Genomic DNA, 27,466 nt, shown 5'->3' with positions numbered 1-27,466 from the left:
CCCCTGCTCACGGTGGGTGCTGTGCGCCAGCGTGTGTGGGCAGTGCTGCCGTGAGGAGGAGAATGGTCGGGGGACTGCTCTGGCTGCTCGCCGCGTGCAGGTCCGAGCCAGACTCCTGGTGGCTGTGTGTGTGGATCCTTCCTGGCGTCCGCTGTCCCTGTGTGTTTACCTGCACGTCTGTGCTCTGACCAGCGGCTTGATGAGCTCAGTGTCCCTCTGAGAGGCAGTGAAGGACCCCACGAGGATGCACAGCTCAGAGCAGAAGCGCTCCCCTATCCAGAGGCGGAGCTCGGCACGTGCGCAGGCAAGACCACCCTCCTGCCTTTAGTGCAGATTCCAAAGTTATTAACAAAGAAAGATGCATGACTTTTTTTTTTTTTTGCATCAAAAATATTTCTTTTGAAATTTGAGAGGCAGAGAAACACAGGGCTCCCACCTACTGGTTCACTCCCTGAATACCCAGAGTGGCTGGGGCTGAGCCAGGCCAAAGCCAGGAATTCATTCCCAGGTGAGTGGCAGGGATCCAACTACCGGAGCCACTACCTGCTGCCCCCCAGCCCCCCAAGGTTTTGCATTAACAGGCAGCTGGAACAGGGAGCAGAGCCAGGACTTGAACCCAGGAGCTTCCATACGGGACGTGGGCATCTTTAATCACCGCGCCAAACGCCTGCCTCTAAATTTAATTTTTAATCCCATTTTCCATGAACTTTTCCAAATATCCTCACAGGTGCCCCTTTGCTCATTTGCTGTTGTTGTTTTGGTCATGTGCTGTTGTAGACAGATTCACAACCAAAAAATGGGAGGGGTGGGGGGAGACAGGGGGCTTTGCCTTTAAATTCTGTTACGGGTAGCCAAGCCTCTGTCCTTCGAGTCTGGGCATGGAATGCGTATTTACTAATTGAACACAGCATTAGGGACCCTGATGTGCTTGGACGATCACAGGAAGACACACTCACACACACACACACACGGAGGCCACTTTCAGGGAACTTACCATCTTGCAAGGACAGAGATTTTAAAATTTTATTTATTTTAAAAGTTTTTTTTTTGTTTTGGCGAAGGTCATATACATTTCTGTCTCTTTCCGTTTTTAAAGATTTATTTATTCACTTGAGAGGCAGAGTTAGAGAGAGAGAGAGAGAGAGAGAGAGAGAGAGAGAGATCCTCTATCTGCTGGTTCACTCCCCAAATGGCTGCAACGGCCAGAGCTGGGCCAGTCCAGAGCCAGGAGCCAGGAACTCCATCCAGGTCTCCCCAGGGGGATGCAGGAGTCCAAGCACTGGGCCATCTTCCGCTTTCCCAGGTGCATTAGCAGGGAGCTGGATCAGAAGCAGAGCAGCCGGGACTCCAACCAGCTCCCGTTTGGGATGCCAGCGCCGGCAGGCGGCAGCTTAGCTCACCCCGCCACAACCCCAGCCCGGAAAAAAACATGTTTAAAGTGCCATTTTTTTGCCCCAAGATCGCTGACCACTGCCCCCTACCTCCGCAAACGCGGTGCTGCGGGAGAAAAGGACAGACGGCAGATGTGAGCGCATCCTAGCCGCCGCGGTGGGTAGCCTGGGCACCCACGCACCCCGCACGCGGGACGCTCACTCCTTCAGCGGTGCGAGCCGCCTGCTGCGGGCGTGCGGGGAACCTCGGAGCTCACGCGCGCCCCGCCCCGCAGATCCCCAAGGGAAGGAAGACAAAGCCACGCTCCGCCGCGGGCAGGCCTGGGGACCGCCCCCTTCTCGCCGGGAGCCCGGCGGGGTCGGGGCGGCCAGCAGGGGGCGCCGCAGCCGGGGCAGGGCGCCCCGCCGCTCCGCCCCGCGGCCTCCCGCTGCCAGCGCCGCGCCACACCTCGCCCGCCCTGCCCGCCTCCCGCAGGTGCGTCTCCGCCCGCGCTGCGCGGGGACCCCGCGGCCACGGGCGACCGCCCCGGCCCGGGGTGGGGTCCGGCCGAGCCAGCTGTCCCGCGGGACGCGACCTTGCGTCCTCGCGCCGCGGGCGGCTCGGCGGCGGTGGCGCGCGCCTGCGCCGCGCATGCGTGGCCCTGAGGCGGCTGCGTGGCCCCGGCCCGCCGCGGCGGCTGGGGGGCGTCGGGGGCGTGTGGTGTGGGGCTTCGGGGCGCGGGACGCGGCTGGGCTGGCGACGAGGGGACTGGGGGCCTCGCGCGGGGGGCGATGCGGGCGGCGGGCCCGAGAGTGGCCGAGTGCGCAGCGCGGTGGGGACCCAGGTGACTGCGTGAGGGAGCCTCGAAGGCCGCGGGGAGGGTCCCGGGCAGGGGCCGGGGTCTCAGGGCGGAGACGCGGGGCCGGAGCGGGTGGACGGAGGGGGCGCCTCCGTTTGAGGAAGGGCGCCGGGCCGCGGAGGAGCGCGCGTTGCGGCCCAGCCCGGCGGCGGCGGCGCCTGCGGAAGCGAGCGGTCAGCGCCGAGTCCTCGGGCCCGCGGCGCCGGGCGGCGGCTGGACGCGGCTGTCGGGGCCGCGATGGCCCGGGGCCGAGGTCGGGCGTGACCTCCTGGGGAAGGAAGTGGGGTTGAGCGCCGCGGAGGTGACCTTGGCGAGAGCGGATTCTGCCAGTGTAGACGCCCGAGGACGTCTGTGTTCCGGCTTGGGTTCGTTCAGTCGGGGACACCCGTGGACGTGTTCGTAGCCCCTTTGCAATACGCTACCGAGTCGTTTTTTTTCTGTCTTCACTTAAATGTTTCAAAACAAATTTCGTTTCTAATTGTCTATATTTAGGGGCACAATGTGAGGTTTTGGTGTACGTGTACATTGGGATAGATCCATTCATCTAATTACAGCCTATTTTCTGTGATGAGAACATTTAAAATCCCTTTTAGCAATGTTGAAATGTATAATTTAAAAAAAAAATTATTTGAGAGGCAGAGTTACAGAGAGAGAGGTCTTCCATCTGTTGGTCCACTCCCCAAATGGCCGCAACAGCCAGAGCTGGGCCAGGAGCCAGGAGCTTCTTCGCTGTCTCCCATGTGGGTGAGGGGTCCCAAGCACTTGGGCCACCTTCCTCTGCTTTCCCAGGCGCATCAGCAGGGAGCTGGATCAGAAGTGGGGCAGCCAGGACTTGAACCAGCAGCCATATGGGTGCCAGTGTCCCAGGCAGCGGCGTAACCCGCAATATCACAACAGTGGCCCCAGAAGTGTATAGTTATTAAAAATTAACTGTAGTCATCACTCTGTGCAAAAGTTCACTAAGTCCTCCATCTCAAATTCTGCCCTTTGCCCAGCCTCTCCCCTTTCCCCCTCTCTCTCCAGCCTCAGCTAAATGTTTATTCTGCTTTTTATATTCTTCCTGTAAGTGAGGTCATGTAGTATTTGCCTTATTTGCCTTATTTCATGTAGGACCACGTCCTCCAGGTTCACCCATGTTGTCGCAAGTGGCAGAACTTCTCATTAAAGGCTGCATAGTTTTCCATTGTTTCCGTGTATAATATATGTTTTTTAAAATCCTTTCATCCTTTGATGGGTACTTAAGTTGTCCCCATATCTGGACTATTGTGAATAATGCTGAAATGAGTATAGACATCAAGTTCTGTTTGACATACTGATTTTTATTCCTCTGGATGTTTGCCCTGAAGTGAGGTTACTGGTAGTTCTATCTTTAGCTCCTGGGGTCGAATCAGCATAGCTCCAGCTGTTGTGACCATTTGGGGAGTGAACCAGTGGATGAAAGATCTCTCCCTCTTTCTCTCTCTCTCTCGTACTCTCTCTCGCTCTCTGCCTCTCTGTAACCCTGCCTTTCAAATAAATAAATCTTAAAACAAAACAAAACAAAACAAAACAAAAAAACAACCAGCTACTTGATCCATCACCTCCTGCTTCCCACAGTCCGCATTGGCAGTCTGCTGGGATTGGGAGCCAGAGCTGGGTATTGGACCCAGGTTCTCTGATACGGCATGTGGGCTTCTTAGCTGATGTCAATCACGAGGCCAAATGCCTGCCCCATTCTAGTTCTTCCAGGAACCTCTGCACTATTTTTCATGATGGCTGCACTAATTTCATGCCCACTAACTGCACCAACATTGCCTTTTCTCCATATCCTTGCTGACACCTTTCTGACGGTTCACTGTGGCTTCATTTGCCCTTTTTGATGATTAGAGATAGTGCACATTTTTCACGTATCTACTAACCAGTCGTGTGTCTTCTTTGGAGAAGTTCCCATTCAGCTTCTTTGCCCATTTTAAAAATTAGGCTGTTTTGTTGCTGTTGAATTGTTTGGGTCTGTTTTAGATACCTGTGCTAGCCCCTTATCAGCCATGTGACTTGCAGGTACTGTCTCTGCATCCATGTGTTTTTTTCTTCATTTTGTTAATGGTTCCCCTTGCTGCACAGAGCTTTTTAATTTGATGCGGTCCCATTTGTATGATTTTACTCTCGTTGCCTGCGCTTCTCAGGGACTAACCTGGGCCAGCGTTGTGGAGCTTTTCTCTTACGTTTCTTCTGGTTTTATAACTTCAGGTCTTATATTTAAGTGTCTTGTCCGTTTGGAGTTGATCTTTGTGTATGGTGGGAGATAAGGTTCTAATTTTGTTCTTCTGCGTGTGGGTGTCCAATTTCCCCAGCATCAGTTACTAAAAAGACTGTCTTTTCCCTATTTTGTGTTCTGGTCACCTTTGTCAAAAATGCACTCAATGTAAATGTGTTCATTTATATCTGGGCTTTCTGTCCTGTTCCATTGATTGATATGTCTGTTTTTATGCCAGTACCATGTCTTAATTGTTATAGCTTTATATAGTATTTTTTGCAGTCAAGGAGTGTAATGAGTCCAGGTTTGTTCCCTTTGCTCAAGATTGCTTTGCCTGTTCACGGTTGTTTGTGATTACATATGAATTTTAGGAATGTTTTTTATATTTCTGTAAAAAATGGGATTCTGATAAAAACAGACTCTGAATCTCTAGATTGCTTTGGGTAACACGGACATTTTCACAATATTATTTTAATCAATGAATGATTTCTTTGATCAGTATTTTATAGTTTTCAGTATACAAGTGTTTTGCTTCTTTGGTTCAATTTGTATCCAGGTATTTACTTTTTGGGGAATTGTTTTCTTTATTTCTTTTTCAGATAGTTTGTTGTCAGTGTATGGAGACATTACTGATTTTTCTAAGTTGATTTTGTATCCTGCAGCTTTAATGTGGATCAAATCAAAAGTCGGAATCATTTTGAAGTCCCCAGAACCAAATACTAGAAAGCGACAAACATAATCATCTTTGAGAAAAACAACTGAAGTTGTAAAGCTCAAATTGATAGCGTGGACAGCTTCAGGTAGCAGTGAGAAGCTTTCCAATCAAAGTTAGGCAGTATCAGGGGCTTTAATTTCATAGTGCTTATCAAGGTGTGCAAGATTTAGCAATGATCATATATTAGAATATTTTTTTAAGACTCCAACTACTTTCTCTTTATAATTGTTAAAGCTGGGTGATGGGAATGAAGGGTTATTGTATCTTTTTTTAAAGATTTATTTGTTTGTTTGAAAGGCAGAGTTACAGAAAGGGAGAGGCAGGGGCAAAGAGAGAGAGAGGTCTTCCATCCGTTGGTTCACTCCCCAAATGGCCGCAACAGCCAGAGCTGGGCCAGGCTGAAATCAGGAGCCTGAAGCTTCATCTTTGTCTCCCCTGTGGGTGCAGGGGCCCAAGGACCTGGGCCAGCCTCTGCTGCTTTCCCAGGTGCATTAGCACGGAGCTGGATCGGAAGTGGAGCAGATGGAAATGGAACCAGCGCCCATATGGGATGCAGGTGCCGCAGACGGTGGGCTTAATAACCTGCTGTGTCAAAGCGCTGGCTCCCTATATTGTTTATTTTTGTATATGTTTAATTTTTCCATAATTAAACAGTAAAGCAAACATAAACTATAATGACATCTTGGTTGTCCCTGCCTGTGGTTTTTTATTGAAATAAATTGAAGATTGTTGAAAGGTTGGCATGCCCCTGGTGGGTGGAGATCACACCAAGCCCTTTGCCCCAGCTTCTTCAAGTGAAGCCCTGGCGTGGTTTTCGTGGTGGTTGGGCGCCCCTTGCTGCTCCCCAGAGGGCCCTCCACCCCGCCCCTTCCCTGGTGCCTGGCTGACCCTTCCCCTGCAGAAATGGCTCCAGGCACCCTTGGGTCTTTCTCTAGAGATTGGTCTGCAAACACACTGGACTATTTTTTTCTTTTTTTCAGCATTCCAAGCTCTTGCGTAGTCTATTTTTTTAAGTTTTTTTTTTTTTATTTGAAAGCCAGTGTTATGGAGATAAAGGAGGGAGAGGAAGAGAGATATATCTTCCATCCACTGTTTTACTCTCTAAATGACTGCAAAGGCCAGGGCTGGGCCAGGCCGAGGCCAGGAGCTCCATGTGGGTCTCCAGTGTGAGGCACGGGAGTGCAGGTACTTGGGTCATTGTCGCTGCTTCTCCAGGCGCATTAGCAGGGAATGCTGGATCAGCAGTGGAGCAGCAGCACCCAGCGTGGGGAAGGGATGCCAGTGTGGCAGGTGTTGGCCCCGTCTGCTGGGCCGCAAGCCTTGTTCTTTTTGATAACCAGAGAAACATTACACTGGAAGTTTGTTGACTTGCTTGCTTCTTACCTTTAAGTGAGGTTTATTTAAATGCTACTTGCTGTCTGATTCACCCTTTTTACCTTTTTAGATTTAAAAGTATTTATTAGAATCAAGGATCTCCAGCCAGGGCAGCGTGGAGGGGAGCTTCCAAGAGAGGAAAACCCAAAGGGACTGGTGGCAGTCGGCTTTAAGTACAATACTTTTTATCTTACAGTTCTATGATTTTCTATGAAAAAAATGTTATAAAGATGTAGGATTTTCCTTTGTTCTGAGAAACTTTCTCTGTCCCTTTTAACCCTCCCCCAATCCCTGTCCCTAGAAACTAGGGATTGGTTTTGTGTACCATAGTTTTGCCTTCTTGGAATATAAATAAATGGTCTCAAAGAGTAGGAGACCTTTTATGCTGGCTTCCTTGTTTGCATAGTGCTGTTCTTTATTTCTAAAGCAGCTCTATTTTGAAATAATTCTAGCCCCACAGAGATGTTGCAGAAATAGTGCATAGAGTCCCCAAACGCTATTTTCCCAATTCCCCTCCTAGTAACAGGTCACCTAACTCCAGAGTTCAGTGATCTAAAAGACAATGCATACTGTACATGGGCATTTAAATATTGTATTAGTGCATTTCCCATTGCTGTAACAAAATGCCTGAGGCTGGGTCTTTTATGAAGGCACTTGGGTTTATTTAGTTCTTGTTTTTGGAGCTGCAAGTCCAAGATGGGCAGCCCCACTTGTTGGCTTCTGATGAAGGTTCGCTTGGCTGTGTGATGTCACCAGCTGTGGCATCTGGCAGGAACTCTTCTGCAAGAGAGAGATCAGGTGGTGAGGAAGAAGCCAGAGAGCTGGGGGAGGGAGCAGGCCTGCTCTTTTCTACTAACTCTTCTTGTGGGAGCCAACCGGAGTCCCAAGAGTGCCACTTGATTCTCCTCTGGGGGCAGCACGTCCTGCTGGGCCCCACCCCTTAAACTTACAACACCTGGACCCTTGGGGAACGCGCTCAGACCACATCCAACCCACAGCACATGTTCAGTATACTATTAGCTGATTGACAGACTTGGTTCACAGTTTGCCATTTGTTGCAGTAATGTTCCTTTTCAGATCTTGAATCCAGTGCCGGATCCCATGTGTCATTTGGTTGTTGGCATCTGCTTGGTGTCCAACCTAGGACGCTTTCCTGATCTTTTCTCCTTTTCAACCTCAGTGACTTTTTGGAAGATCGCTGGCCAGTTTTGCGGTGGAGTGCCCCCTCTGTTTGGACTTGTCTAGTGTTTTCTAGTAGTTAAAGTGAAGTAGTGCATTTTGGGGAAAAGTAGCAAGGAATGCCTTGCCCTTCTCTTGCACCATTTCAGCAGATAGACGAAGTCAAGGTCATTACTGGAGAGGTTAACTTGGATCTCCTGGCTGAGGTGGTAACTGCCACATTTTCCACTGCACAACTGCTTTGCATAACACTTTTAAAGAGTCTTGTGCTGTTGGATGTATTACCACATGTGCCTTTTGTTGCTGAATTGTCTTCATTGTATGGATAAACAGAAGTCGCATCTCGTTGATACGTTGATGCACGTTTGGTCGGCGTCTGGTTCTTAGCCTGGCCTTGCTTGGTGTCCTGCTGAACATACACTGTGTCACTGTGCACCAACATCAGGCACAGCCACCCTGGCACAACCACGGACCAGGACACCAGAAGACCACTCAGTAATCATGTCCAGCCCCGGAGACAAGGACGTTGTCTGAGCCAGCAAAGCAGCCGACAGCCTCCGTCCTTGTAGCCTCGCTTCCCCCGCCTTTCAGAGCAGATTCATCACGATATCCATAGTGTCCCGTTTCCTAGCAGCAGCCACCTGGCAGTTAAAAAGCCCCCTCCCAAGCAGCCGTCTCCCAGTGACCTAGCGAAGCCCAGATCAGTGACCGCTTTCCAACGGGCCGCAGCCCCCCGTGGTGTGTGCCTGCCGCAGGCTCAGCGGCAGCTGTGTTCCTGGCCTTCAGCTAGAGGCACTGGCCAGCCAGACAGCGCGTGGACATGAGTGCAGAAGACGCTTGTGCCTTTGTCGCCACAGGTCCTGTTGGCCACCCCACACTCAAGGCTTTTTACTCATTTCTTGTCAATTATATTGTTAATGCAAATACAGATTGCATTTTTATGCAGTTATATTTTCAATGCAAACGCAAATATTCCCTTCCCTATTTGCATTCTACTTTTCCCCTCAACATGATTCTGGTGATCCCTATCAGATTAGACAGACATTTTTCATTCTGTTTTTTTTCTGATTGTGGAAAAATGCATGTGACATAAAATTTCCCATCTTAACCATTTTAAAGATACAATTCAGGGGTCTTAAGTATATTTACGTTCATCATCTACAGAACTCTTTTCATTTATGAATTAGAAATTCTGTTCACTGTTTTGAAGGATTTTTACATATAGTAATGAGCCCCTTCTCTTTTTAAAAATATTTATTTATTTGAAAAGCAGAGTCACAGACATGGGAGAAATGGGGGAGGGGTGGAATTAGGAGAGGGGTGATCTTCCATCCGCTGGTTCACAGTCCTCAGGTGGCCAGACAAAAGCCAGGAGCTTGGAATGCCAGGCTCCTTCCCAGGGGCTGGGCCGGAAGTGGAGTAGAGCCGGAACTAGAACCAGTGCTCAAATGGGATGCCAGCTGTCGCAGGTGGTAGCTCAACCCACTGAGCCACAGTGCCAGCTCCAAAATTAACCCTTTCTTAGTGTGGCTTTCCATGAATTTTGATAGACATAGTCATGTAAATACAACCATAATAAAAAATAGGACAGTTCTTTCACCCTTTGCTGTCCTCATGCCCTTTGCACTAGCCTCTCCCTGCTGTGACAGCCACTGATGGGTGCTCTGCCCTCACAGGTCTGTTCATTCTAGAACATCGTACAGAAAGAACCTTACATTCTTGCTGGTAGCTGCCATCGTTTAGTGAATTCATTCCCTGCAGATGGTCTTTAGCTGTTAACTGCAGTGGACTAATTCGCTATCTGTAGCTAGATCATTTTGCATGTGTGTAAATCTACCCGTGGTCTATATTTCCAGTCTTGGGGCCACTGGGTCAAAGGGAAAATGTGCTTGCAGCGTTGATAGGTTATCCTCCTGAGGGCTTGTGTGGTTTCAGGAAGGGTGCTATTTCTCTCTCCTTCCTGTCTCCACAGACCCTTAATCATCAGCTCTTCCAGCCATTTGACCCCCACAGGGGTGGGGAACATCCGGCTCACGGGCTGTAGAAGACCTGTGAAACCATTGGTCTGCAGCGGGCAGGACTCAAAATTCAGTAATTCTGCAGCAGGCTAGTTTTGTTTCATTTCGCTTTAAGACAGCAGAAGAGATGATTTATTGCACACTTGTTAAACTCAGCCAGAACTGAGAATAGAACCAGTCTAGAATGTCATAGGCCCGGGGCCTTTGGCCACCACTGGCTGGGTACACCTGCCAGCAGTGTACTTGGACGCCCGCCTCACCCTTGTTCTTCTGTGTTTCAGCCTGCGCATGCGCTTCTTCCTCCACTGGCCTCTCCTGGGGTGGAGGTTTCCCAGAAGTTGGCACTAAAGCGGAGAGAGCAGCAGGATGGTTTCTAAGTGGATGATTTTGTGTGGCCCGCAAATGATGTCATAAATATCCAGTGGCCCTTGGGTCCCCAGCCTGCTCCAGGTGGCGGGTACCCTTGTGATTCCTTGACCCAAATGTTGTCCCTTTCCGTGCTGGTTCCTCAGGTGTGGAGGGTGACTACGTGTGCCTTGAGGCTCACGCGTTTCAGGGTGGCGTCCTGATCCTGCACATCTGACCTGCCTGGCTGGGCTCTCAGAAGCTGCACTGTGACCAAAAGTTGAGAGTTTTAAAAAAAGTCTTGTACAAGGGAACTTTTTAAAAGTTCATGGGACAATGCAGTTAAAAGGTAAGTTTAGTTTGGTGCAAAAACTTTGGAAATCTATGCATAGTTTTTTTATAATACACATTTTCCATGAACTTTTTGAAGTCTCCATGTGTGCATCTATTTCACTTTTTTTTTGCATCAAAATAAACATATCTTTTGAGTCCATTTTCCACAAACCTTTTGAAGTGCATATATACCCTTTTTAAAAAATTATTAATTTGAAAGGCAGAATGATAGAAATACAGAGGAAGAGAGAGAGAGAGAGATCTTCCATTCACGGGTTCACTCCCCAAATGGCTGCAACAGCCAGATTTAGGCCAGGCCAACGCCAGGAGCCTGGAGCTGCATCTGGGTCTCCCATGTGGGCGGCAGAGGCCCATCTTCCACTGCTTTCCCAGGAGCATTAGCAGGGAGCTGGATGGGGAGCAGAACCACCATCACCGATACCGGATGCCGGCATCACAGGTGGTGGCTTAACGCCCTGTGCCAGAACACTGGTCCTCATACTTTTTTTTTTTTTTTAAGACTTATTTATTTATTTGAAAGAGTTACACAGAATGAGGAGAGGCAGAGAGAGAAAGAGGTCTTCCATCGGATGGTTCACTCCCCAACTGGCCTCAATGGCTGGAGCTGCGCCAATCCGAAGCCAGAATCCAGGAGCTTTCTCCGGGTCTCCCACACAGGTGTAGGGGCCCAAGGACTTGAGCCATCGTCTACTGCTCTCCCAGGCCACAGCAGAGAGCTGGATAGGAAGTGGAGCAGCTGGGTCTCGAACCAGCGCCTGTATAGGATGCCGGTGCTTCAGGCCAGGGCATTAACCTGCTGTGCTGTCCAATATATATATCTACTTTTAATATTTTTATTGATTTATAGAATTACAGACAGGGAGAGACAGAGAGAAAGGTCTCCCATCCACTGGTTCACTCCCCAAATGGCCCCAACGGCCAAACCTGAGCCGATCTGAAGCCAGGAGCCAGGAGCTTCTTCCAGGTCTCCCACATGGGTTCAGGGGCCCAAGGACTTGGGCCATCTTCCACTGCTTTCCCAGGCCATAGCTAGAGCTGGATTGGAAGAGGAACAGCCAGAACTAGAACTGGTGCCCATTTGGGATGTCAGCACTGTAGGTGGCGGCTTTACCCACTATACCACAGCGCCAGTCCCCCTCATACATTTTTAAAAGCGTAAGCTTTTCAGGTTAATGCCCCAAACCTTGAGGACAGTGGTTCTCAAATTTGGACAGGTATCAGGGTCGCTTGGAAATAGATCCTGAAATCTGTCCACTTCTGGTTCTGCGCACCTGAGGTGGAGCCCAAGACTGTGCTTCAAGTGAGGTCTCGGGGGGTGGGGGGTGGGGCGTTGCTGCCGTGGTTTGGCGCCACACTTTGAGAACCACAGCTCCAGGTGCTTCTGCACATCCTAGGAGTTCTTTTTTATATCATTTATTTTTTTTGAGAGAGAGAAAATGAAGTCTCCCATCAGCTGGTTCCCTCTCCAGTGCCTACAACAGCCAGCACTGGTGTAGGCTGCAGGCAGGAGCCAGGACCTCAGCTTGTGTCTCCCAAGGAGGTGGCAGGGGCCCGGCTACGTCAGCCATCACTTAACTGCCTCCCAGAGTGCTAGATGTGGAGGTGGAGCCGGGACTCGAACCCAGACACTCTGATGTGGGGAGGGGAGTTCCAAGTGGCATCTTAACCATTGCGCCAAATGCAACCCACTCCCGGCAGTTCTTGAGAGCATGGGTCGAAAGCAGCCAGTTTAGAGGGTGGACGTTTCTTCGGGGCATCCTCGTGTGTGCAGGCAGCCCCGACTTAGCATGGCTCGACTTCAGGAAGTTTTCAGCTTCGCAGTGGTGCTGGTTTCCACTGTCAGCACTGTGTTTAACGCATCACATGCAGCGTTCAAAACCTTGTTATAAAGTTGGCTTTGCCTTAGATGATTTTGCCAAACCTTAGGCTAATGTAAGAGTGCATTTCAGATAGGCGAGGCTAATAGGTGATGTTTGGTAGATTAGGTGATTTAAATGCGTTTTTTCTTAAGATATGTTCAGCTTATAATGGGGTTCTCACTGGGACATACCCCCATCGTCTCTTGTCTGTCTACCTAAGAATGCTCTTAGCAAGACACACACATACCCCGTGTACTACACACCCAGACACACGTGTATCTGAATGTTCTGATTGTTTCCATTTGTATGCTGGTTTTTCTAGAACCCATCCTGAGAATTAGCAATACAAAGAAGACCTGATGCCACCGCTCCAGGTTGTCCCCAGCCGGTTAATTTCCCAGTTGTGCTGTAGATTGAAACCTCCAGCCTCCAGAGGAACCAAGATTTGCCCAGTGATGGCTCGGCCAAGTTCAAGTAAGCCATTGCTTCTGAGTGTGCGGCCAGGGCAGTGTGTGTGTTGAATGACACTGGGCCAGTTTGGGGAAAGCCGCCCTTTCCTCTTCTCTTCTGGGCAAACGCCTTCTCAGGCAGGGTTGGAGCTTATTTCTTGGTGTTCAAGTCCGTTTAGGACATTTTCCTGCTCCTCCCTGAATATTTGCATTTAAACTTTTGCATGTGCTTTGTATTTTTCTCCATGTTTATTTACTTGTTTATTTGAGAAGCAGTGAGACAGAGTGCTCCCATCTGCTGGTTCACTCCCACAATGTCCACAACTGCTAGTTCCGGCCCAGGGTTGAAGTTGGGAGCCAAGAATTCAATCTGGGCCTCCCACATGAGTGGCAAGAAGCCAGCCCCTCAGTCATCACCGGCTGCTGCCAGGGCCTGCATCAGCGGGAAGCTGGGACCGAGAGTGGAGCGGGGACTCAAGCCCAGGCGCCGCAGCCTGGGACGGGAGGGTCCTACCTGGGGGCTTAACGACCAGGCCAAACGCCCACAGGGTTTGTGCTCTCAGAGGGGAGAAGAGCTGGTGCTTGTCCTGGGGACAGTGTGTGGCTCAGTTTTATAGTGAACAGCATCCTTTGTGTGTCTGCCTCACAAAGACCTACAAGTTAACAGACCTGGGCCGTCCAGCAGTCGTGAGTATGCAGTCTCACAGATTCTTTTACTGGGCCTGTAAACAGCGCTCCAGTGTGGCAGCAAAAGCCAAGCTACTTCCTGTCCCCTGCACACACATGGGAGACCCTGAAGGAGCTCCTGGCTCCTGGCTTCGGCCTGGCCCAGCCCTAGTTGTTGTGGCCATTTGGTGAGTGAACCAACAGATGGAAGACCTCTCTCTCTCTCTCTCTCTCTCTCTCTCTCACTCTCTCACTCAGTCTCTACCTATCTCTGTAACTCTACCTTTCAAATAAATAAATCTTTTTTAAAAAAAAAAATGAATGTACATTTTTTTTCTTAATTTTGAGAGGAAAAGTGAGAAAGACAGACAGGAGTCCCCTCCTCTGGTTTGCTCCCCCTATGCCTCTAACGTCCTGGGGTGGGCCTGGCCAAAGCCAAGAGCCGGGAAGTCAGTCCAGGTCTTGCATGATTACTTGAGACATTAGCTGCTGCCTTCCAGAGTTTACATTAACAGGCAGCTGGAGTCAGGAGCTGGAGCTGGGAATTGAACCCAGGCACTTTGATGTGGAGTGGGGCATTCTAATCCCTGTCTTAACCAGTAGGCCAAATGCCTGCCCCAGGAAGGCACCTTTGTACACTTCAACCAGCCAAGGAGGCCAAGCAGAGAAAAGGGTGAGTAGTTTGCGTGAGAGTGCACGGTAGGGCACAAGGCAGAGCTGAGATTCAAGGCATGGCGTGTGCCCAGAGCTCCTGCTTCTGGGAGCAGTGGTGCACTCCCCCATGCAGCCAGGGCTGAAGTCTTCATGTACAGGAGTGGTTTTCCTGTGTGCTTACCTTACAGCGTAACTTCATGCGAGATGACATTTGAGAATACAGACCATGGAAGTAGGATGTGAATGTCCAGGTAGCACACGGAGCTGACACGGGGTTTGCTCTCTGTTCAGGTATGGCAGATTTCCGGAAGTGTTTTGCACAAGCAAAGCACATAGTCATCATTTCGGGGGCCGGTGTCAGCGCCGAAAGCGGAGTCCCGACTTTCCGAGGGGCCGGAGGTTACTGGAGGAAGTGGCAAGCTCAGGTTGGTGACAATTCCAGAATATTGCAGAGTTCTTCTGAACCACGCTGCAGCTGAGTGGGGCAAGGTTTGGAAATGAGCTCTGACCCCTTCGTGTCCTGGTGATTTTGGCATAACGGGCAGTCCCTGTGGTTAATTTCCAAAACGCAGGCAAAGCAGCCACTTTCCTAACTTTTGACTTATGTTCAGATTTCACTGATGCACATAAGAATTTGATTTCTTACAGTAACTGCATTAGAGTAAGAATCAGAAAATCTTGGCTAGCACAATTAAAGATACTGAAGTTTCATTTTACACAATTGTAAAGTTCCTTTGAACTTTTGATGTCAGAACTAAAGTTGAATTGTTAGAGGCGTAGGGCTCAGTGCACGGCATTCCTATGGAAGCCATTGGAATGGAAGATCTGTGGGGCTGTGAGGCTTTTTTGAAGTCCAGCCTTAGTCAGGGCCGGCGCCGCGGCTCACTAGGCTATTCCTCTGCCGGCACACCGGGTTCTAGCCCCAGTCGAGGCGCTGGATTCTGTCCCGGTTGCCCCTCTTCCAGGCCAGCTCTCTGCTGTGGCCAGGGAGTGCAGTGGAGGATGGCCCAAGTGCTTGGGCCCTGCACCCACATGGGAGACCAGAAGAAGCACCTGGCTCCTGGCTTCGGATCAGCGCAATGTGCTGGCCACAGCGCGCCAGCCGCGCCGGCCATTGGAGGGTGAACCAACGGCAAAAAAGAAGACCTTTCTCTCTGTCTCTCTCTCTCTCACTGTCCACTCTGCCTGTCAAAAAAAAAAAAAAAAAAAAAAGTCCAGTCTTGATTGAGACATAACACACACATAGTAAAATTCACCAGTTTTCCAACATACGGTTTAGTGAGTTTTAACAAATGGATGACCTGGAACATGTCTGTCCTTCTAGATTCCAGAGTATTCCATCACGGCCCTCTGCAGTGTGTCCTCTCTCATCCCCCTGGATTGGGCAGTGCCCAGCTTTGGAGGGCCGGGAGTGTCGTCCTGTGCATTGCCCTGTCCCCAGCGTCCAGAACTTCAGCCCAGGGGAGGAGCTCGGTAGACATTTGTTGGCTGAGCGGAGACAGTCATGAGTAATTAGCCCAAGGCGTGACCTCCAGATTGAGCAGGTGATGTCTTGGACGCGCCCCTCCCTTCCTGTGCCAGGTGTCCCAGGCTGGCAGGTGTCTGGGATGTTCGGTCCCCTCCCTGCTGCCGTCCAGGTGAGGCCTGCAAAGCGTCGCCTGGTGATGTGGAGATCTCTCAAAGGTGAAGCAGCGGAGAAAGAAGAAAAGCAGTCCAAAGGGCCCCGAGGAACGGGGATGGGGAGAAGCAGCGGTGGGGGGAGGGGCGATCAGAGGCCAGCAGGGAGAAGCTGGGAGGGCTGCAGGATGCTGTGGTGTCAGAGGTGGCCCACGGCTGTGTGTGAGCCAGGGAGTCAGTAGGACAGGTTTGCCACCACATACACCTTCACGTGCCGCCCGTCAACTGCTCCAGGCCACTTGGGTCCCAGTGACAAGCAGGGCGGGAGGGGAGCACAGGGCTGAGGCAGTCACCCACAGCAGCGACACTGCCATCCCAAAGGAAGGGCCTGACTGAGGTCGCCACCGTGGAGGGGCCATGACGGTCAGGTCACGCCAGCTCCGTGTGGCCACTGGTCCTTCCTTACATTCCCACGGTGAGCTGGGATTGGCTTAGAATGAAAGGCACACATGCACCGTGGGTGTGCAGGGTGATGAGTCTGACGGTGTGTGCACCTGAGGGTCACCACTGGATAGCCTCTTGTTCCCACGCCCTCTGCCTCCAGCCTGGACAAGCGTGGCTGCACTCTTGCAGTGGAGCAGGGGCTGGTGTCTGCTGCAGGGAGACGCGCGCTCTAGTATAGTCTGTATACTTCTGTTACTGCAGTGCATATACCTTTTTTCATACGTGCGTTGTGTGTCTACAAGGGACTTCCAAAGGGCCATGTGAAAAAACTTATGCCCATGCATAGTTTTTCTGAATTTTGTGCACCCCAATAAGCTTATCTTTAAAAAATGTTGAGTTTATTGGTTTTATTTATTTGGAAGGGAAAGAGACAGAGCTCTTGCATCTGCTGGCTCACTCCTCAGATGCCCGCAACAGTTGGGGCTGGGCCGGGGGAAGCCAGGAACCAGGGACTCGGAGTCTCCCCTATGCGTGGCAGGGACCCAGCCACCTGAGCCGTCACTGCTGCGTCCCAGGCTGTGTGTGAGCAGGAAGCTGAATTGAGAGTGGACAGGGACTGGGACCCAGGTGCTCCAGTGCAGGATGCGGGCATCGCAACCACTGCATGAATCGCCCGCCCAGTCAACTTACCTTTTTGTTCCAATTTCCACAGACTTGAGGTGCCTGTTTGTATGGATAGTTGTGTATATGTATACCCTGTGTATATGGTTGTGTGAACGATTATATGTAGTTTTGTGTGTGTGGTTATGTGATATGGTCATATGTAGGCATGTCTATGTCGTGTGTGCAATTGTGTATGTGGTTGTGTGCATAGTTGTATGTCTGATTTTGTGTGTATAGTTGTATTTATGTGGTTGTGGGTAGTTGTGCACGTCATGTGTATAAATGTGTATGTATGTGGTCGTATGTGTATAGTTGTATATGTGGTGTGAGTATATGTGGTTGTATGTAGTGTGCAGTTGTGTTGTGGTTTTGTGTGTATGTTGTATATGTAGTTGTGTGTGTATATTATAGGTATGTAATATGTGTGTAGTTGTGCAGATGTGGTTGTATAGTTGTGTCTGTGTAGTTGTATGTATGTTACGTGTATGTGGATGTGTGTAGTTATGTGTGTGTATGTGTGTTTCACTCTCGTTACCATTATAAAAGCTGACTTTCTCAATTACAGCCATTATACCACAATTGGGCATTTTGTAGTTCATATTTTTCCTGGGTGTATCTCAAAATTAGATTTACTTTGTATATGGTGGGGCTCAGGGAAAAAATGGATTTATATATGCTGGCTTTCAACGAAAAAATACCTACCTGCATCAGACTTCACTTCCTTGCATAACTTACCTGTGTAAGTGGGACAGGTGCATTATTCCTGCCCATCACCGGGGCAATCAAGCCCAGTCTCTCCAGGGTGCTGGGTCAGCCCAACAGCTAGGGGACCCAGGCCCCTGCCTGGCATCCGCCACCCAGTCCTCCTCTCAGGCAGACACGGCCCAGCCTGTGCCCCTATGGCCACCAGCCTCGGCTCAGAAGGGCCTGGGCTGGCCAGCACCATGGCTCACTAGGCTAATCCTCTGCCTGCGGCGCTGGCACCCCGGATTCTAGTCCCAGTTGGGGTGCTGGATTCTGTCCCGGTTGCCCCTCTTCCAGGCCAGCTCTCTGCTGGGGCCCGGGAGTGCAGTGGAGGATGGCCCAGGTGCTTGGGCCCTGTACCCCATGGGAGACCAGGAAGAAGCTCTGGCTCCTGGCTTCAGATGGGCGCAGCACGCCGGCCATAGCGGCCATTTGGGGGGTGAACCAACAGAAGGAAGGCCTTTCTCTCTGTCTCTCTCTGTCTCTCTTTCTCTCTCTTACTCACTGTCTAACTCTGCCTGTCCAAAAAAAAAGAAGGGCCTGGGTGCCGCCCCCTCCCTCCTCAGTCCCTGACCCTGCCCCTCTCCCACCCAGGACCTGGCCACCCCTGAGGCCTTTGCCCGCAACCCCTCCCGGGTGTGGGAGTTCTACCACTACCGGCGGGAGGTGATGCAGAGCAAGGAGCCCAACCCTGGGCACCTGGCCATCGCCGAGTGTGAGGCCCGGCTGCACGGCCAGGGCCGCCGCGTCATGGTCATCACCCAGAACATCGACGAGCTGCACCGCAAGGCTGGCACCAAGAACCTTCTGGAAATCCACGGTGAGGGACCCCCAGCCTCATGGGGGGAGGGGAACAGACTTTAAAACTGCTCTTCCAACACAGTCGCTGGCTCCTGCCCCCTCGCCTCCCTGCCGCACACCTGACTCACCCGCACGGGATGCTGCACTTAGCAGCCGCCTCTGGTGACCTGGGAGACCCGCCCTTGCCCCGGCTTTCCTGCCCCTGCTGCTCAGACCATGGTCTACAGGCCAGCAGTGTGCGTTCAGCCGCTGAAGCAGGACCTCCGTTTGCCCAGAGGAGCACTGTGTGACCCTGTCCTTGGCTTCTGGGGGAGAGTTGTGGGGCTGGGCCAACGGGGCACGGGATCCACAGCAAACGTGAGGCCAGGCCCACAGGCAGCAGTGGCTTCAGCAGGATTGGGGCACAGAAGACCCCAGCACCTGTGGTGTGGACCTGCCTGCCCTTCGCCCCAGCACAGGCGTCTCTGGTCAGGTGTGCTTCCGCTCCGCCCTGGAGCTGGAGCGAGCCCAGCAGGTTTGCGGCACCGGTTGAGTTCATCTTGAGTCAGTCTGGTTTCCCACCGCTGCTCTGGGCGACACCCTCCCTCTCCTTGTGCTCTTGGCCTCTTGCATTCACACCCAGGGGTTAGCCTTGCTAAGCCAGAACTTTGCAGGAGCAGAGCACCGGCAAGGCAGCGTGTTCGTGTGGTGTGCGGGCAGCAAGGCGGCCCGACTCAGCCCAGCCTGCAGGTCACCCTGACGGGGAAGCCGGGTTTTGTCCCAGGAACGCTCAGTCACCTATGAACCGAGGCTTTTCTGGCATCTGCTTCTCCGGGGCTGGGGCTGCTCGGGCCGTGGCTGCTCTCATGTCTCTGCAGCATCCGATGGGGACCTGGGTCGCTTGGCACATGTGAAACAAGAGATGGTAACCGCTGATCGTGGGCAATCTGCTTAAGGACTCAGTAAGATGAGATCCTGTGCACGTCAGTGGGGTCCCTTTTCTGGTTGCAGATGATAAAAACTCTCTTCTAAGGTAAAAATAAAAGAAACCAGTCATGTCATTCGACTTGAGATGCTATCAATTTTAGCACGCCTCGTGTTTTCAGAAAGCAAATACTCTGCCTCACGCCATGATGCGAGTATACAAGGAGGGTTCTTCAAAAAGGTCTCTGGAAAAAGCAAGTTGGGGAAAAACATGGATTTCTTCTTTTACAGTATACATTTATCTTGCAATCCCACTTTTTCACAAGTTTTTTGAAGTACTTTTCTCTGATTTTGCAGTCCCTTAGCATTGTTGTTTGGTGTATACAGAGAGGGACTGTTAAGACTTACGTCTTTCTTGGGTACACAGAGGAGGACGTGTGAGTGACGTGTGGGCGACGGTGAGTGCTGGGAGGCAGTGAGGTCCGTGTTGGGTCCAGGAGCCAGCTCTGCGCCCCGGGATCTTCCTGGACAACGTGTGTGAGGGAAAGACTACGCATCAAAAGTTTTTCTCCTAATAAGCTTATCCTTTGATTCTGTTTTCCATGAACTTTTTGAAGTACCCTGCTGTTGGCTCACAAAGCAGAGGCTCCCTGGGCTGGAGCTGGTGCCAGCAGCAGGCTTCTTTCCTTTCCCTCTGAGAGAGGCCTCTGCCTGAGCACCAGCCCCTCTTCTCCCTCTGAGCTTGATTGGCCCCCCGGCACCAGGGCAGGCAGCTTCCACCGCTCCAGCTTGCTCTGGTTGAGCCAGCTTCCGGAAAAAAAAATCTGGTGGCCTCGGCTGGTTCACATCCCATGGTTTGGCCCAAACACTCCTGCTAGAGGGCTGAGCTGCTGTGCTCGGGCCCCTCTGGGACAGGTGGCCAAGCTTGGATGTGGGATGTGAGGGACAGTTCCATCGGCTCAGCAGGAGCTGGAGAGATGGCCCCCCGCAGCAGGGGGAGTGGCCAGCACGAGTGGTGCCCCTGCTCTCTGGGCTGTGCTGACTGTGTAATCATTGTGGCTTCTGTTGTCGCTTTAGTGCTCAATACAAGGTTGCTCATTGACAATTATTTCTTAACATTTATTAGTTAATTATTGAGCTGCTTTTATATAAAAGAGTCAAGCTTTATTAAATCAAAGTTAAGATTTTGTAAGCGTATCCCAAAGCACTGCAGCTCTGTACTCACACATTCAGTAAATGACACCCCTAGCTGCGGGCTGAGCTTCGGCCACCCAAGAGGCCAGAGTTCCACCCAGCGTCCCCGCAGGGTTGTTGGAGGATCCATGGGCTGCTTCCCCTCCAGGCTCTCGGGCTCAGCAGTACTGCAGGCCTTTTCCCGGAGGCTCCTTGGAGAGGCCCACGTGCTAAAATGCACCGATGAAGACTAAAACTGCCTTCTACTCTCCACGATGCTAAATCCCGGACTTGCGTGCTGTGTTTTGCAGGCAGCCTGTTTAAGACTCGATGCACCTCTTGTGGAGCCGTGGCCGAGAACCATAAGAGTCCGATTTGCCCAGCTCTCTCAGGAAAAGGGTAATTGCACTGGCTTCTGGAATACGTGGGTGTTCCCCTGTGCTTTAAGTTGCATGTCAAGGTGAGAAAATGGAACATCCGTCCTAGATCACCATGGAGATTTATCAGAAATCAGAGTAGACGCGGTGTTGACTCAGACCCAAAGAAAGCTTCTGCTCAGAGTTTGCAGTGTTAAGTCAAAACCATAGGGTGCCATGCCATAAAGAATAGGATCCAAGCTTTGTATTTAATACACACATCCTCCCCTCCCCATCTCTGTCTCTCGCTCGCTCACTCCCCCTGTTTTTATGTCTGTATGCAGCTCCAAGACCAGAAGACCAGCAATAACACATCAACAGTGAATCAGGAGTGAAGGATTATGGATTGTTTCTATTTCTTCACATGTTTTGGGATATTCTATACTTTTTTAAAGATTCATTTATTTATTTGAAAGGCAGAGTGAGGGAAAGTGGGAGGGAAAGGGTGAGGCGGAAGAGAGAGCTTCCATCCACAAGATCACTCCCCAAATGACAGCAATGGTTGGGCAGGGCCAGGCAGAAACCAGAAGCCTAGAACTCCATCCAGGTCTCCCCCGTGAGTGGCAGGGTGCAAGTAGTTGGGCCATCGTCCACTGCTTTCTCGGCACGTTAGTAGAGAGCTGGATTGGAAGCAGAGCAGCCAGGACTCCAGCTGATGCCCGCATGGGATGCTGGAGTCATAAGCGGCAGCCTCACCCCTGCTCCACATGCTGGCCCCATTCCTTCCTCCCTTCTTTTCTTCCATTCTTCCTTTTTCAAGAAATAGATTTTTTGAAAAGATTTATTTATTTTCAGTTTTATTTGAAAAGCAGAGAGAGAGAGAGAGAGAGACAAATAGAGATCTTCCATCTGCTCACTCACTCCCCAAATGTGCCCAACAACCAGGGCTGGAGTATGCCAAAGCCAGGACCCCAGAACTTAATCTGAGTGTCCACGTGGGTGGCAGGGACCCAAGTACTTGAACCATCACCTCCTGTCTCCCAGGGTGACCATCAGCAGGAAGTGGGATCAGAAACAAAGAAGCCAGGACTCAAACCAGTCACTGCAATATGGGATGCAGGCCTCCCAAGAGGCGACTGAATTGCTGTGCCAAATGCCTGCCCCTGAATTTTCTGATGTTTCTATGATGAACACGCACTATTACTGTAAAGTCAGAACATGGAGAAAATTCTACTGGACCCTTTGAAAACAGTATTATTATAAGTGTTATTACAAAAGATTCGAAGGATGATGAAGCAGGCAAGGCTTATCAAATGCCCCACTTAGCACACCTGCTCGCCACACTCCTCACCACATAAATTCTGTCTCTTACAATGTCGTCACTGATAATTAATTGCCTGGGCTCCATCCTTCTCCGCTCACATGCATTAATTTGGGGTTTTATACCACATGCTGCCAGGCAGATGCACAGTCTGATGGGGGCTATGGTGCCTCTTTGTTCTTTGATCATGCCAATGACATTCTTTCTCTTTTCATACCGTTTCCATCAGTGCTCCAGAACCTGAAACTCAGGATGCCAGAATCCCAGTGGAGAAACTTCCCCGGTGGGTAAAAAGCTTGGGTTTGGGATTTGCTGTTCCAGGTTATAAAAAGAGGGACGATTAGGAACCACAGCCTAAACGTTTAATTGGTGAGATGCCTCTTAACCCCAAAGGCTCAAATACGAAAACCAGCCCTGGCTCGTGAGGCCCAGGGTGGAAGGACAAAGAATGAACCAAACCAGAGTGAAGGCGCCTCTTCTGTCAGTCCCTGCTTGCTTGTGCCAGGTTGAGTGGGTCTCAGAGTCCCTGCAGCTGCGTGTGACTGACGGGTACCCAGAGTTCACACAGTGCAGAGGAGGGCTGCCAGCGGCTGCCGCCTCCCCTCCCCCGCCCCGTCCATTAATAGCCTGGGGCAGAAAGGCAGTGAGAGGCGTCACAAAGGCCCCGTTAAGAGTTTGCTGTGGATTTGAAACAACGACAAGCACCCAGAAAGATGTGTATGTTGGGGTTTTTAAACGGTCGACACACAGTTGATAATTCTATTTGTGGTCTTGGTCGGCAGTGATGGAACAGGATACTTACGAGTTCTGACCATATGGTAGCCAAGTGCGAAGCTAAATGGCCAATACACAGGCATTTGTCACAACTGTGTGTTTATTTTCATCAATCTGAAATACTTCATTAGGACTTTTAATATGAAAAACACAGTGGATTTTACTTTGACTACAACCTGAACACACGCAGAACACACAGAGCTCACAGGGTGTTCACAGAGTGAGCACACCTGTGTCACGGGGTCAGCACTTCCAGGAGGAGAGCCTTCCTCACGTCCACTCCCAGGCCCTGCCCTGCCCACCTCCTAACGCCAGCCTGGAAACACCTAGTCCTGAGTTGCATATAAATAGACTCGAACCGTGTGTCCTTTTGTGTTTGGCGTCTTTTGTCAACACTGTAAGACTGGTGTACAGTGCTACACGTGGCTGTCCATCATGATGGCCATGAGATGGTTCATTTACTGTGCCACACTGTGTCTATGCCACTGTTTAATGGTGAATGCGATTGTGTCCCCTTTCGGGCTGTCACAAGTCGTGTTGCCATGGATACGTGTGTCTTTGTGGTGTACCTGCACAAGCGTTTTATTGGACATTTAGGTACCAATATTTCAAAGTTCGCTTGTCCAGTCATAATGGATACTGTCAGTTACTCGAGGAGATTGTACCAATTTCAGCTGTAGCAGCAGTGGACACAATTCTTGAGCTGACCAGCTGTTGATATGTCCATCTTAATGCAGACATTAAAAACAGCGCTCCCAAAGTGTTCTAGAGCACTGTGATCCATGCCAGGGTAATAGGCATTACTTAGGGGTGGAAAAAAGAGATATTCTGTGTTCAAATAAGGAAGGAAAGGCTAGATTCAGCAGAGCTGAAATGTGTTGGCTTTGTGGTGTGACCTCTGGATGCGTTTAATGTGCTAAAGTGCACTGTTGCTTTCTTAACAGGGGTGTTCACATGTTAGTACTTCGCTGGCTGGTTTAACCAAGGACTCTGCATTTTCTTATAAGGGTTCTCAAGCCTACATTCTGGAGTTCCAGCCTGAAGCAGGCAGTTCTGGGGGTTTCCCGAGTGGGAGAGGAATGTGATGGGGACAGTGTTTGGGGAGATGACTTTAGAAAGTGTGTATAAGATGACCGAGAGGTAGGAGAGGGAGAGCGAGCTGACAGTTTTAGTGCTGGGCACTGCTAGGAGCAGGGTAAAGAGGTGAACCTGAGAAAAGACCAAGGTCTCTGATGGCATGAGGACGGTCCAGGCACAGGAGGCAAACCTGAGTCCAGCGCCACCCCCAGGTCTGGGCACCTGGGAGCACACTTGTGCCGAGGAGTGTGATGATGTAACCAGGAAAGCAAAACTCTCTGGCAAGAGAATGTCAAGCGCAGCTAAGACAACATGTCAGCTCAGCTCCGCACACAGAGACCACATCAAAGCTTCAGAAGATGGTTAAAAGTGGGACCTCACCTCCAGGGCGAGCTCAGAGCAGCTGGGGAGGAGAGGTGGGGGGGAATGAGAACAACCGGAAGTGCCCACAGGGTACCTGTCTACCTGGGCACACCAGGGGGCCGGCTCGGGCTGGGCTAAGGGTGACGCTTTTTTCAGGTGTGAAGAAGCAGGCTGCGGGGGCCTACTGCGACCTCACGTCGTGTGGTTTGGAGAAAACCTGGATCCTGTGGTCCTGGAGGAGGTTGACAAAGAGCTCGCCCTCTGTGACTTGTGCCTAGTGGTAGGTCACACCCCACCTGCCCTGTGCCGTGGGCATTCCTGAGCAGCCAAGGAGTGGGGCCCACGTGACCATCCCTCTCCCTCCCTCAGGCATCTCAAAACCTTCATCCCCTCCCTGCAAAATGAAGAGAGCACGTTTTTAAAGTAACAGATGCTCATTATTGAAATTTCACTGAGAATATCAGATTATATATAAAGAGAAAACTAGAAGTTCGCCCATAATTCTGTCATCCAGAAATAGTCACTGTTGACATTTGGGTACGTTTTCTTCTAGACCAGGGCTGAGCCTGTGGGCCAGCTCTGGCCTGCACCCTGTTTTGTGAATCAGGTTGCCCTGGAACACAGCCACAGCCACAGCCACTTTCCTGCACACTGTCTATGTGTGGCCCTTCGTACCCTGATTGAGTCCTTGCAATGGAGACTGTGTGGCCTGCAAAGCCTTACATGTGTCCTGTTTGCTCCCTGACAGGAAAAGTTGGCGAATCGCTGGCTGGGCCCTTTCTTATGCAGAAGCGCATATAATGATTAAAATTCAAAAATGAGTTGAGGCTGTGTGTTGTGTTTGGGAAGCACTTTATTCAAGGAGCAGGTCACTGTGTCCAGGTCTCCTTCATCTTCTAAGGAGAAGATGTTTTATTGTGTGGATATAAGGTGATGTATTTAGCTAATAATTGGACATTTGGGCTGTTTGAAATTTTGGTATTTTAAAAAATTTATTTATTTGAGAGGCAGGGCAGGGGAAGCATGCTCTCCCACCCACTGGTTCATTCCCCGGATACCTGCAGTGACTGGGGAGGCCAAAGTCAGGATCCAGGGACCCACTCCAGATATCCCTCTCATGGGTAGCAGGAACCCAGTTACACTGGCCCTCAGTGCAGCCTGCCAGAGTCTATGTTAGTAGGGAGCTGGAGTCAGGAGCCAGTACCAGGTATCAGGCCTAGACCCACGTCCCGGCTCAGCTCTCACCTTAACGCGCCAGGTCAAACACTTGCCCTGACCAGTTTTAGCATGCTTCAGATCATTTCCTCAGGGCAAGCTTACTGGAAGTGTGAGTGATTGGACACAGGGTGTGATACGCGTTTCAGCGATTTTCAGGACGTCTTTAAAAGCAGAGGTGCTTTCTTGTGGGCGTGTGTGCGTTTAGGCAGCGCTGATTGCACCCCAAGGTGGATTGTGGTCTCAGTGCTCATAATGGACTGTAAGTGAAAAGACCTGGCTTACAAAGTATGTTCTGGGCTTCACGTTCCTGTAAATAATCTTTATAAGCACATGTAAGAGGTCTTCAAAAAATTCACCCTAAGTGTGCATTATGAAAAAACTATGCATAGATTTAAAAAGCTTTGCACTAAATAAACGTGTCTCTTAATTCCATTTTTGTATGAACTTTGTGAAGCTCCCTTGTATGTGTAAGATAAAACTGGGGGTGCGCATCTGGCATAGTGGAGTGCCTGGGTTTGAGACCCAGCTGCACTCCCCATTCCAGCTTCCCCCTAATGCACACCTGAGAGGCAGCAGGTGATGGCTTCAGTAGTTGGATCTCTGCCATCCACATAGGAGACCTGGATTGAGTTCCCAGCTCCTGGCTTCAGCCTGACCCAGGCCTGACCACTGTAGGCACTGAAGAATGAACCAGTGGACAGGAGTGTTTCTCTCTCTTCCTCTAATAAATAAATAGATTTTAAAATATAAGAACTTTCACAAACCGATTTTTGAAAATGCAAACAGCCTATATTTTGAAATTTTAAGAAAGGAATGAACAGGGAAACTCATAGTAGAAATATAAATGATCAAGAAATAATTTTTTAAAAAAATAAGAAATAACCCAACAGAATACACATCCAAACATTGACAGTGGTTATCTAGGGGAGTATGATTAGCCTGTTTATTCCTTGTGTTTCCTAACCGTAAAAACAACACGTTCTTCCCGTATTCTAATTAGTGCCCGGAAGGATACCTCCAGACCTTCTGCAGTCCCTTGGACACTGTCCATTCCATCCCAGCCACAGCGCCCCCTCACACCTGCACCCACACACCTGGCCAAGGCCATGTAAGGTTTGCTGGAAACATGCTTCTCCCCATGTGCGTGGTCATCTGTCCATTTCCACTCTTTCGCTTTGTAGGTGGGAACGTCCTCTGTGGTCTACCCAGCTGCCATGTTTGCCCCCCGAGTGGCTGCCAGGGGGGTGCCAGTGGCCGAATTTAACATGGAGACCACGCCAGCCACAACCAGATTCAGGTACCGGGATAACCCAGGCAGGAGATGGGAGGTAGAGGGCAGGTTTGGACACGGCCATCTCAACATACTTGCCTACTGTTCTCATTTTTTTAAAGACGTGGTGTTTGTGTTTTCTTGTTTGGCGTGCGGTTGCTTTAATGGAGAACAAAACAGTAAGCGTGGACTAAAATTTGCAGTGTTTCTTTACGTGGTGTTTGCTGTAGGGCTTTTGTGTTAGCACACGCGAAGGCTGCCCATCAACTCTGTAGTCTTGGCTTTTGTTTGTATTTTCAAACTTGAATTAGACGTAGGTATGTCTGGGAAATGCCCATGCAGAACCTCACCACCACTGGTCTCGATGGGAGGCCTCCTGGGCAGATCCCTCATGGACTAATCGCCAGGAGCGTATCGGTGACTGCATTGTTAATGCAGATCCTGTTTCCCAAAACTGCATGAAGAGTGTAGCGTGCATTTTTAGCCTCATTCCAGGGCCCGTTTTATGTCCTCACACTCATTTTTCCTCTTTTGCTTTCTTTCCTTACCATCACTTTCTTGCCTTCACTTTTAGCTCAGTTCTGTTAAGTAAGTAGTTAATAAGTGAAACAAAACTTCATTGAAACCTCTTGTCATTACTCTAACCAGTGGTTTTCCGTGTTGGCT

General features: G+C 50.4%; 1 protein-coding gene across 12 annotated transcripts in view; it reads left to right on the top strand.

The window, feature by feature from the left end:
* Positions 1–1,726: 1,726 nt before the first annotated feature.
* The window catches only part of SIRT5 (sirtuin 5), a 36,635-nt gene continuing 10,895 nt past the window's right edge, over positions 1,727–27,466 (top strand). For 3 of the 12 annotated variants that reach the window (XM_070074385.1, XM_051855089.2, XM_070074386.1), the window contains exons 1-8: positions 1,727–1,866; positions 12,630–12,781; positions 14,368–14,501; positions 18,139–18,364; positions 20,733–20,820; positions 22,328–22,381; positions 24,469–24,592; positions 26,712–26,827. In XM_070074385.1, coding sequence (XP_069930486.1) covers positions 12,667–12,781; positions 14,368–14,501; positions 18,139–18,364; positions 20,733–20,820; positions 22,328–22,381; positions 24,469–24,592; positions 26,712–26,827 — 857 coding nt within the window. In that variant the 5' untranslated portion in view covers positions 1,727–1,866; positions 12,630–12,666. The other 9 variants (XM_070074388.1, XM_051855090.2, XM_051855088.2 and 6 more) reach the window with 9 other exon arrangements.

This window comes from Oryctolagus cuniculus, chromosome 5, assembly GCF_964237555.1.
Source record: "Oryctolagus cuniculus chromosome 5, mOryCun1.1, whole genome shotgun sequence".
NCBI classification, from domain to species: domain Eukaryota; kingdom Metazoa; phylum Chordata; class Mammalia; order Lagomorpha; family Leporidae; genus Oryctolagus; species Oryctolagus cuniculus.
This window is presented reverse-complemented; position numbering and strand designations above follow the sequence as displayed.